The following is a 12791-nucleotide window of genomic DNA, read 5'->3' on the forward strand; positions in this document are numbered from 1 at the left end:
TGAGGATGACACCATCATGCGTGCCCCTGATCACATGACGGTGATGCTCATCCCTAATGCATGACTTCCATGCTTACCCCTTATCACATGACGGTGACGTCATCACAGGGTGGACTACAAACTCTCTGTGGCCTCCGTTGCTATGGAATACTAACGAACACCTAGCCAGACAGCAGCCATGTGCGTACAGGATGTGTGGATAAAGGACCTTTTATGATGTCACCATCATGTGATCAGGGGCGGAGCATGTAGGTCATTCACAAACCCACTCACTCATGGACGGACAGGTCGTCATTAGTATTTGGATCTTACCCTATTCAGGATTTACTGTTTATAAGTACATTTATGTTATGAAACATAGTAACAGATTTACAGACAATAACCTTAACAGTAGAATAAAGAAGTGTAGATATAATTGCAATTAAATGACAGTCAAAATTTGAGCAAAATTTAGAATCAGCACCCAAAACTCAGTAAGGACGGCTTCAGACAACCATATGCGCGATTGTGCATGCTTTAGCACAACATATTTGTGCAGTGAACGAGGTTTGATGAGGTAGATTTGTGCATTTATCAATGCTTATTACTGTGCTTTCTGTGCACGCAGGGCCAGTTCCCACATGCGCACGACACACCCCTCATCACATGGTTTAAAAGGATATTTAGCCTCATGACATCCAGATGTGCTCTTTTTTTCACCGAATAACGCAGCTTATTGCGCATTCGCATACATATTGAGTGAGTATTTGCTCACCTACCATAGACATCTTTGCAGCCCTTTGTGCGCAAATATGCAGCAAAGTAGAGCAGGACCTATTTTTTTGTGTGCTAATGAAATGTGCATGCAAAACATGCTCATGAGAATGAACCTATTGACATGAATGGCTTCCATTCTCTTTGCAATGTGCACAAAAACACGTTCAAATACAGTCATCTGAAGAAGTCGCCAGAAACACACAAATTTTACCCAGAAAAAATAAAAAACATTTTTTTGTAGCAGTGTGATCATTCAAAAAATTGTTGGATTGTGCGAATTTGAACCATAATCTTCAGTGTAAACATGGCCAACGATTGGATGATGAACGACAATTCGTTCGCTTATCGTTTGTTGTTCACTGTCTGCTCATTTGCGATTTATTACATGTAAATAGCGATCGTTGAGTTGTTCACATTACCTGCACACCGGATCGAGCAAACTAAATGTAAACTATTTATCTGCATTCTTTAACTGGCTGCACGAGGGAACGAGCGAACTTTGTCATCATTCCCTCGTGCACTCATGCAAACGATTTTTGGCTTCAGGTACAAGGAGCCTTAGGCTGCCTGTCCATGGCATTGCGATATCCCACGGCAGAGCTCTACCACGGGAGCCGCTGCCCGGGAGCAGGAGCCAGCAGACGGATCTCCACAGTGAGCCTATCGCTGCAGGGAACGCAATGCAAAACCACCCATGGACAGGCAGCCCTATACACCTGGATGAGCCATGCGTGGAAGGCTTTATGGTAGCACAGGGTTACCCGTGGCTGCCACAGTACAGTTCCCTTATGTGGTGTACTGTCGTGATACTGTATTTGAGGGAACACAACACAATTTTTCGTCTGATTTGATTGACGTTTAAAAGAATGAGAAACTCTGTATATCTCCCTGGAATAGGTGGCACCATTTTATAGCTCTGTACAATTTTAAAATGGTATGCAGCAATAGAGCCATATGCATGAGACGTGTGGGTGCCCAAAAACATTAGATTTCAGTCATTTTGTCGGGATTGGATAACTATCTAATGTGTATGGGGGTGGATTTCAACATAGTCAATCTTTTGTTCCTGCGTAAGAACCAGTTGTTCTTGAAGAATCTGGCCGTTGCTGATTCTGTTCTCCTCAATGAAAGCACGTGCACACTTGGCAAAGCCAAGCATACATGTGTATGGGGGAGACGTAAGGAATAGCTGCTGACTAAATGAATCAATATCTACCTAATATATATGGGTAGTTTGAGTTTTGGAGTTCTGACTTACTTCCTGGACTGGATCAATTGCCACTCTGTCAAAATACTGTTGAAGGACCCTCCAGTTTTGGTGTGGGCAGCCCAACATGCAGACAAAGGAATGTTTTATTTGTAGCTGCAGATTTAGGTTCCTGATGACGTTAATGAACTAGAATGTGAGATCAGCCTTACAACAAATAAATCAGTCTTGTATCTTACTTCTTCCAGCTCAGCTTTCAGCGAAAGATTGGCATTTTGTATTGCAAGGGTGGACAGTCATCAGAGGAGGAGATGTATAATAATGAGACAGCGGGACCAGCTTTCCAAGAGTTCCTGAGCATACTTGGAGACAAAGTCCAACTAAAGGGGTTTGACAAGTACAGAGCACAGCTGGACAACAAAAGTAGGCGTTCTCATTTACAACATATTTTCACAAGAACAAGTTTTCCATCTTCTCTCACTAATTCCATTTACTTGTTCACAGCTGACAGTACAGGCACACACTCTCTGTATACCCGCTACCAGGACTATGAGATCATGTTCCATGTTTCAACAATGCTTCCATTCACAGCAAGCAACAGTCAGCAGGTAGCCAGAAATAATTGTTCAATGTTTTGAAACACATTCAGTGTTCAGTTTATTTTTTAATCCTAATAGTACAAGGAATATGGCTACTATTTAAGGCTGTTCTCAGAATTGCTCTTTAAAGGTGTTTTCCAGAACTATTCATGATCTATCCTTAGAATAGGTCATCGATGGTTGATCTGTGGAGGCTGCAGTTTGGGATCCTCGGCAATCAGCGGATTAAGGCCTCTTTCACACAGGCGACAGCAACATCGCCTGCGAGAAAATCGCAGTAATATCGCATTTGTATTCTTTACAATATTGCTGCGTTATTCTCGCCGCAATATTGCTATTTTGTGTTGCTACAAAGTCGCGCTACTTTTTGCCAGGATTTTTAGGGGGTCTTGAAATATAAGCCCTACCCTGAAAATAAGCTATGGCTGCATTAAAGGTAAAAAAAATGCATCACCTAACAGCTGCTGTCAGGTCTGCCACACGTCTTCTCTGTAGCTCCCCGGCACTTGTCTTCAGTCTTCAAGCAACAATTCCTGGTCAGGGGTTTGAAAAAACCCTCCTGCAGGAAGCACTGCCTCTGATTTATTCTCGATCGCTGTGGCTCAACCAGTCAGAGCCAGTGCTCAATAAACCAATCACAGCCATTCATTGAATGGCTGTGATTGGTTCATCAAGCACTGGCTCTGATTGGCTGAGTTATGGCGCTCAAGAACTAATGACAGCCAGCGCTTCCTGGAGGAGGGGATTTTGAACCTCCAAACCAGGAAACGCTTTGTAAAAACTTCAAGCAAGTCTGCTGGAGCTGAAAAGGAGACGTGTGGCAGACCTGACAGCGGTGATTAGGTATTGTATTTTTTTTACGCAGCTAGGGCTTATTTTAGGGCTTTTAGCGTAGGACTACTATAAAAGTTGCATCGCACCGCACGAAAACCGCGTTTTTGTGCGATGCGATGCAACAGAAAGGAGGGCTCCATAGAAAAACATGGGCTACAAAACCTCGCAAATCGCGGCAATATTCAACAACCCGGGTTATAGCTGCCTACAAAACATCGCTAATGTGAAGGAATCCATTGGAAAGCATGGGCTTCACATATATGCGATTTGTAGCATATATGTGTCGCCCATGTGAAACCGGCCTAAAGTGACAGCAGTAGGTGAGCACCACAGCTGCTTCAGTCCATACTAGGCACAGTGCCATACATTGTATAGCGATTGTTCTTGATATACACTTTGTGGATCCCTTAAAATATAACTTTTATTAAATAATTTCTAAAATTGTAATGCCTCACAGACACAACAAGGAACAAAAGGACAAAAAAGAGGACAAGATTAAATGAAAACAAAAAACTAAAGCCCACTAAGTGGCAGCCCCTAGCCTGACTGGACGAGCGAGTTACAGAATTCTCCTTACCACCAAAATCTTTAATGTCACCCTAACGGATGTATGTTACACTTTTGGAGACCAATTGGGGGGAGAAATTGTAATATATACCCCTAGTTATGCGATTCGGGGTTTGTGACCCATTGATGGTCACCTAAAGTTTCTAATTTACAACAATGACTGACTTGTGGTTAGTCGGTTCGGGGTTTGGTGTTAAGTTCCAGTCTGGATTGTAGACTGGAGATGCTGTCTCGTCTTCCCTCTCCCAACAAGCTAGAGTGAGTTAGGGTCTAACCGAGACTCATCCCCATTAGTTAGCCTAGCATTTACCATTGGCTCTCAGCGGTCCCCAGTAACATCTCCTGGTTCCCGGCTACCTTCAGGAACCGGGAGCCCGGAGATTTTAAATTTGCCGAGGGCTCCCGGGCTTCTGCGCGTGCGCGTGACATCATCGTCTGGCATGCATGCGCAGAAGGCCGGCAGCGGGTCCGGGAGGACCAGATCTCCGGGGGACACCGCCGACAAGCCGGGTGAGTATTTTCAACTGCCCTGATGGATCCGATCCATCAGGGCAGCTGAATATCTTACTTTTTACACCTTTTTATTTACTTTTTGCGATCGGCGCTATCCACTGGATAGCGCCGATCACAATGCCAGGGGTGACTGCCCGCATCCTGGGATGACAGCTCCATGCTGTCGGCTACCTGCGGGCACCGACAGCATGGAGCTGTCACGTCCTCAGGCAAGTGGGCATTAATCCAAAGAGGATGCATAAAACTAAGTCCTCTAGGATTAAAGCCCACTTTCTAGTTTCCCGATGGGGCAGTCGTTAAGGGGTTAATCTTGTCCTCTTTTTTGTTTTTTTGTTCCTTGTTGTGTCTGTGAGGCATTACAATTTTAGAAATTATTTCATAAAAGTTATATTTTAAGGGATCCACACAGTGAATAAATTGCAATACTATTCTGTATCCCTCTGCCTCAGTGATTTGTTCTTGATATACAGAAGCAGCTCAATCCCATTCAGTTGAACAGGACTGAGCTGTTTTCAGGCCATGTGACTTGAGGAATGTGACATAACATGCCTGAGAAGAGGCTGTGACACTTACCCAAGCACAGTGGCCTTTTCAATCATTTCATCAGCGGGGATCCTAAGTGACCGACCCCTACCAATTAACTACTGATCACCTTTCCTGAGGATAGGTGATCAATAGTTTAGTCCTGGAACACCTCTTTAATTCGCATCTATTTTTTTTTTTCAAAGTGCTATTTGTCTCCTTAGTGACCACCCCATAGTCTTTTTACGTCCTGCCTAAGTGGACTTTCATCCCCAGGGCTGTAAAAACACGCTCGCTCTGGGGATTAAAAACCACGTGAGCTGTGGACGTGACAGCTCCATGATGTCGGCTGCCGGAGGTAGCCGACAACCTGGAGCTGTAATGGGGGGACGCGGGGAGCGACCGCAGGTTATGTGATCGCCGTTAACCAATGGATAACGGCAATCGCACGAAAGTAAATTGAAAGTTTAAAAAAGTTAAAGTTTAAGCTCCCCTCACGGATCAGATCGGAATCGCTGTATGAAGTTCCCAGTCACTTGATTGCTGTTATCCAATGGATAATGGCAATCATGTAAAAGTAAAAAAAAATTGTAAAAGCAGAAAGAAAAGTTTAAAAAGTTCAAGTTTCATCTCTCATGGATCATATCCATAAGGGGAGATGAAATTACATACCGAAGGCCCCCGGACTTATCCGCAGACCGTACCACGGCTTCTGCGCACGCACCCGTCGCCAAAATGGCAGATGCATGTGCAAAAGCCACGGATTGCCGGGTTAATTTAAAATCTCCCTGCTTATGGCTACCAAACGTGGCCGAAAAGCCCGGAGATTTCACAGGGGGTCGCGGTACAATACATAACAGCAATCACGTGGATCAACATCCTCGGACCTCTCCCGAGCTTCGGCACATGCGCCCATCTGCAAAATGGTGGACGCAAGGGCAGAAGCTGAGAAGGCACTGGGAAATTTAAAATCTCCTTGCTCCTGGCTACTAAAGCCTGAAGCAGTGACCGAGGGATGCAGTGAGCAGTCCCTGGTGACGTGATTGCCATTATCCAACGGATAATGGCGATCACGTAAAAGTTAAAAAACAGTTGAAGTTTAATGCTCCTTTTCGGTTTGGGCCCCGTTGTCCATACAGATATAAGATATGGGCCATAATGGGTATGTTTCTGAACACAGGACAAACGGGGGTATCCATTTTGGGGTCAAAGTCTACATTCATATGTGTGCTGTACAAAAAAAATATTTTGAAAAATTACACAATTGCCAAAAAATCATAATTTTTTTCCATCTGCTTTGCTTAGATTCATTCAAAAACTGTGGGGTTAAAATACACAGTACACCCCTAGATGAATTTGTTAAGGGGTCTAGTTTACAAAATAGGGTAATTTGTGGGGGTTCTTTTTCGTCTTGGCCGCTCAAGGGCTTTACAAGTGGGCAATGGGGCCTAAATCACCTTTAAGCAAAAGTTCTGTTCTGAAAGAGAATGGCTGCTCCTTTTGTTTTGGGCCCTGTTGTGCATGCAGATATAAGATTAGGGCCACAACTAGTATGTTTCTTAACAAAGAACATCCTCATTTATGTGCACTATAGAAGAAACTATAGAAAAATATTATTTACTGACAAATTCAGTTATGCTATAGCTATACATGGTGCAGTACCCTTAAAATATATATTATATGTGAATTTCTCAAGGGCCTCAGGGAAACCTAAAATATTTTTAATAAACCATTAATTTAGTTAGTGGGGCAATAACTATTGGGTTGGTAAAATAAACTGAGTAAAATATAATTATTGTGTGATAGATTAAAGAAATTTGATTATAATGATTTTTTTGAGAAAATAATGCTATTTTCTGTTTTTGTAGTTACTTCGGAAGAGGCATATTGGTAATGACATTGTAACAATTGTCTTCCAAGAACCCGGTGCCCTCCCATTTACGCCACAGACTATTCGTTCCCATTTCCAACATGTATTCATTGTGGTTCATGTTCACAATCCATGCAGCAATCATACCAGCTATAGTGTTGCCGTTACCCGCACTGCCGACACGCCATCCTTTGGACCTCCTCTGCCCACTACCTTATTTCGACACTCTCCTGAACTTAGAGACTTTTTACTTTCCAAAGCTGTAAATGGTGAGAATGCAGCTGAACGTGGAGGTAAATTTCTAGCTATGGCTACAAGAACCAGGGAAGAATACTTAAGGGACTTGGCTCGAGATCATGTTACCACCACCACTCTGGATTCATGCTCCTCTAAACTAGCTATTTTAGGCCTTTCCAAGAAAAGGGATCGATCAGGTAGCACTGGCACTGGAGACAAAGGGGGAAAAGGAACTCGTTGGGCATACAGTGTTCCTCCAGAATTCCATAGTTCTGGTTCGTTGGTGTGGACAGTGAAAGCTGTAAGTGTCACCATCCCCGAAAGTATTTATATGCTGGGGATATCTTCTGAGATGCTGGTGTTAGTTGATCCAAAAAAGGAACGTGAGGGGGCAGTCAGCTTCCATTGCTCATGCAGAGATGTACTTGGCTGGACTTACTCTTCTAAAGGGGGACTGGATCTTTACTATGGTCGAGCAGGAAGATTAGCAATTTGCCCAATTGCAAGCAATGAGACAGAAGTGGAAAATGAAATCAACCACATTGTCAAGCGTCTACAGGTAAGCACACACCTTTATGGAAGGCAGAATGTGGAAATGAAAGACGTGATTCTGTTAGAGCTTGTATGCATTTGAGAATTAGAATATCACAGTGTTTAACATGTTATAGAGATTAATAATTCTAAGTAATTTAAGCAAATTTTATATAGCGTGATGGCAATATATTGAATTTATAGTTAAATCTGTTTGTCACAAACAAAAGGAATTCTGATAAAAGGGATGAAAATATGTATAAATTTACGACTCATGCAAAGTATGGATCTGTGTTTTAATAACACCTAAGATGGCACTCACAGCCTCCTATTGACTAATACTGTACTTGTGAGTGTCACTGGTTTTATATGCAGGTGAACAAGCAAGACAGGGTTCGGGTAGATGGACAGGAGGGGGTCAAGGCACTGCAGCTCATGTAGGCAGAAGGGTGTAAGTTGGAACCACTGGGCTGATATGTTAGCAGGGGCGTAACTGTAGGGGATGCAGAGGATGCGCTTGCCCATAAGGCCTGTCTTTTCCACATAGGGAGCCCAGTACTATGAATGAAGCATTATAGTTGGGGGCCTTGTTACAGGTTTTGCATTGGGGCCCAGAAGCTTTCAGTTATGCCTCTGCATGTAAGCCTAGTCATCTCTACTTCCTACCAGGTATGACATAGACAGAGGAGAAGTAATTGGGCGCGGCCACATGGTAAAAGACAGTCCAAATTGCATGCTCAACAAATGTCTTTTAATATAAGAACTTGGCAAATCTGATCACCAGTGTCAGAATGGTCAGTGTTGAACAGAATAACACTCTCGGAGCTGTTCAGCGAAGGAGTGATGGAGAGGGCGGTGTTCAGTTCATTCTATGAAGGCAGGTAGCAGACGTATTAGTTCCCTGTTTTGCTGCTTAGCTCCCTTGTAGAGGGTTCAGAAGTGGACATAGTCTGCAAGATGAATTCCTGAAGTATCTCCAAAAGTGAACTGGCAGACTGAATGATACTCCTTCTCACAGCGTACAACAATTCACTCCGGGCATCGCCCCTTTCGCTGTTCTCTCAAGAGGAACAGATTACACACAGCGTCACTATTACCCGCTTAAAGCACAGTGCACATATATATATATATATATATATATATATATATATATATAAAACACCAAACCTCGGGCAGTGTTCATAAACACTTCATAGAGGTACCGGTCACTTACATAGGCAAGCCAAATGATTTTCTTTTATCATGGATTTTATGAGAATTCACATATACAGGTTCTGTGCCCGCTGCTTCATTCCAAATGAAAAAATGCTGACTGAGTTCTGATAATTGTCCTGTAGATGTAATGAGCCGTTACATGTGTGATCACCATATGACCAGGACAGATATTCACCTTTGAAAGTAAACAATGATGCTGCTCATTCAGTGATTACAAACAGAGGTCTTAAAGGGGTTATCCTGCGAAAATAATCACCTATTCGCAGGGGTCTAACCACTGTGACCCACTACGATATTGAGAACGGTGCACCCCAAGTCCCTTTTAGTGAATGGAATGGTGGTTAACATGCACGACTACTGCTTCATTCATTGTCTATGGAAATACTTGAGTGCAGCACTTGGCTACGGGCCCATTTACACGGAAAGATGATCGCTCAAAAATCGCTCAAACAGCTATTTGAGTGACTGTTTTTAGCGATCACTTTGCATAAGCTCTTAAGTAGCTAATTACCTACTTAAGAGTTTTATTAGTGTGTAAATGAAGGCAGCCGCTGTATACAGAAGACAGCAGGAGGGCTGTCATCTGCCTACAGCTGCTTTGTTCTCACAGCTATCAGCTAGTATCCAGCTGATAGCTCCCAGAACAGCAGGAGTGCTGACAGCTGCTTTGTTCTCGGAGCTATCGGTGAGAGCTCTGAGCTGGATAAGAATAGTATCAGCAGTATCCCGCTCAGAGCTCAGCGCTGATAAGAGTAATCGCTGACTTTCAGCTTGCAAAAAGTTAGCGATGAACGAATAGTGCACGAAAAGTGCACGATGGACGCGCGTTTAGACACAATGATTGTCGCTCAAAAGATGGCTTTTGAGCGAATTTTGAGCGATAATCTCAATAATGTCTAAATTAGCCTTATCTCTGTCAGCCCATTAGAAGTGAATAAGAGCAGTGGCCATGCATGTGACCACCTCTCCACTCACCTGGTTTGCCATAATTCTCTATGTTATTAAAAAAGTATACCACACAGTATACAGGCTATGCTATGCCACACAACTAAAAAGAAAAGGTGTCTCCATGCATATCGGCTAAAAGAACACTATTTTGGCCTCTGTTGGGTTAACGGGGCCGTGTAGATACGTATCTTGTATGCATCAGGAGAGCTTCAGAGAATAGACCCAGTAAATACACTGTGAATTCAGCCCTAGATGGCATACAATTAGCATCATCAGCAAACTCATTCCTTATCCACTGCATGTAGACTTTATTTCCCATGTTCTGTGTGTTCATTATGGGAAAGCATCAGCTCAGTTTTTTTTCTAGGAAACAACTCCTTTACAAATGTAGAAATCAGGAAATTTGTGTAATAAAAACAGGAAATACATTTCAGGAAGCCTATTATGATGCAGTTTAGTCATTGTTAAAGGGTTGTATTGTTGAATCAATTCTAAAAGTGCAACAGCTATCAATTCTGACATTATGCTGTAGCATAAGCAGTTATGCCAAACAGATACTTAGTTACATGAGAAATGTGTCAGTATGGACAAAAAATTTTTAATGTCTATATTTGTAAGGGCATAGTGCAGTCGTATTTGAAAGTTTAGATGGTACCACACAAATAAGCAACATGATAATGACTTCAACAGACCATCCAAATAGTACCACACATATAAGCAACATGATAATGACTTCAGCAGACCATCCAAATGGTACCACACATATAAGCAACATGATAATGACTTCAGCAGACCATCCAAATGGTACCACACATATAAGCAACGTGATAATGACTTCTGCAGACCATCCAAATGGTACCACACATATAAGCAACATGATAATGACTTCTGCAGACCATCCAAATGGTACCACACATATAAGCAACATGATAATGTCTTCAGTAGACCATCCAAACATGTAAAATTCTGTACAGATTAACGTTTTAATACATCTGTATAAGGCTAAATTGTCAGTCATGGTAAATTATCCTTCTCTACCAAAGCCAGGTTTGGAGACTGATGGGTAAATGTGCCATTTGAAATTAGAAACAATTCGTTTTTCAACTGATCTAAGATCATACATTGAATTTATAACCCCCAAACTTTTATTTTCCTTCTTTCCCCCTTCACAGTATTTTAATACTTGAGATTATTTTCTCAAATGGTTAATATAGCATAATGTGAATAAGCTGTGAAATATAGGAGAGGCAATCTGGCAAGCAAATATTTACATAGTAAACCAGAGTAGAGGTGAGAGCACAAATGTGTACATAATAATAGCAGTGACATGATTTAGCATGAGTGGAAACCAGTGGGTAGCAATAAAAAATTAATTATCACAGTGATCATGTTTAATTTTCTGGACACCAAATCTTCATAACAGGAATCCTCATTTAACATGCTACTGGACACAAGAAATACTTAAAAATGGTTAAAAAATCAGAGAAAATACATGGAACAAATGACCAAATTTGATGTCAGTTGATCTGCAGTTCGTATCAGCATTAGAAATTCTAGATGTACTTCTCCCTACAGGTTGTCTCTGGTGGCTGTGAGACACGCGAGATTCCTCTACTAAGGAATGGTCTTGGGCAGCTTGGATTTAATGCCGACTCTGGAGGTTTTGTGATAGAAGTGGAAAGATTCAGCATGGCAGAGACTGTAGGACTATGTCCTGGAGCAAGGCTTGTTGCGATCTGTGGTCAACCTTTCTGTTCATTGACTCCTGATGATGTCCGCAGCCTCTTCCTTCGTGCAAAAAAAGTGACAGTAACCACTTTGCCTCCTGATGAAGCAGGGAAGCCCCGCAGGTAATAGCAGCACAATTACAGTTTGAGCTGAGTCCTATCTACAAGCGTCACATGGTCCTAACCTTTACTGTGCTTGGTCCTTAGGAGCTTCTCTGAGCTATACGTAAAGTCATTGCAAGAACAGAGAATATTGAGACGCTCAGAAGGGGATATAGAGAAGGAAGATGTGATAGCAAGAAAGGCAGAAACTGCTCCGGAGACTAAGAACATCCTGCGCACCTTATCTGTTCAGGAAGAGAGGACAGAGTTCAGGTAACACAATGTCTTAAATATAGAATATTAGAAAATACTTGAAATTTACTTGGTAATTCACTCAACAATAATATTACAAGCTAATGGAAACATTGCAACTGCAATGTTTTAGGATGCTAAAGCCAAAACAAAAGTGGTTTTCTTGCAATTTTTCAAAAAGAGAGTGACCTGAAACTCCAATTCTGCATTACTAGTAGAGATGAGCGAGCATACTCGGTAAGGTCAGTTACTCGAGCGAGCATCGCTCATCTCGAGTAACTGCCTTCTCCTCTGAGTGTGCTTAGGGGGGCGGCGGGGAGAAAGAGATCTCTCTCACTCTTCCCCCCCGCTCTCCCCTGCTGCCCCCCTTACCGAGTGTGCTCGCTCATCTCTAATTACTAGTATTTGTATTGGCTACATGTTATCCTTAATCACTGGCATACATGGCAGGGCTAGGGTCTATCCACACTGCATTTGCAGTGTATGTCATAGGTATACATCGGGAGGATTTCACGTCTGATGCTGACAATGAATGCCATAGGCTCCCATGTTTAAAAACAAAATCTTATAGTATACCTTGGGATGTGGGATGCCTCTTCTTAGAGCAAGGTAGTCTATTGTGCTGTTTTATACAGCTTAATAATGACTTATTAACATAAAGCAGCTCTTTTTGCCTTGACTGAATAAATTGATCTATTAGTAGCTTTTCTACGCATACAGCAAATGGACAGAGCAAACAATGTGTATTCAGCCTATATAAGGAGAATCTATTTGCTTGAATTGTAGGGACATAAAGGAAAATGACTGTATAGCGCTATGGAATAAGTTGGCACTATACAAATAAAGATTAGTATTATATTATTATTAGATGTCATGTTAAGAAAAAGAAAAGCACAAGATAAAGACCCTCA

The 12791-nt window shown here is 42.2% G+C and overlaps 1 protein-coding gene across 3 annotated transcripts in view; it reads left to right on the forward strand.

The window, feature by feature from the left end:
* The window catches only part of SIPA1 (signal-induced proliferation-associated 1), a 104489-nt gene that overhangs the window by 65271 nt on the left and 26427 nt on the right, over positions 1–12791 (forward strand). For all 3 annotated transcript variants that reach the window (XM_066582583.1, XM_066582584.1, XM_066582585.1), the window contains exons 5-9: positions 2212–2386; positions 2468–2571; positions 6867–7664; positions 11375–11649; positions 11734–11901. In XM_066582583.1, coding sequence (XP_066438680.1) covers positions 2212–2386; positions 2468–2571; positions 6867–7664; positions 11375–11649; positions 11734–11901 — 1520 coding nt within the window. The remainder of the gene's footprint in view (positions 1–2211; positions 2387–2467; positions 2572–6866; positions 7665–11374; positions 11650–11733; positions 11902–12791) is intronic.

This window comes from Eleutherodactylus coqui, chromosome 11, assembly GCF_035609145.1.
Source record: "Eleutherodactylus coqui strain aEleCoq1 chromosome 11, aEleCoq1.hap1, whole genome shotgun sequence".
Lineage (NCBI taxonomy): Eukaryota > Metazoa > Chordata > Amphibia > Anura > Eleutherodactylidae > Eleutherodactylus > Eleutherodactylus coqui.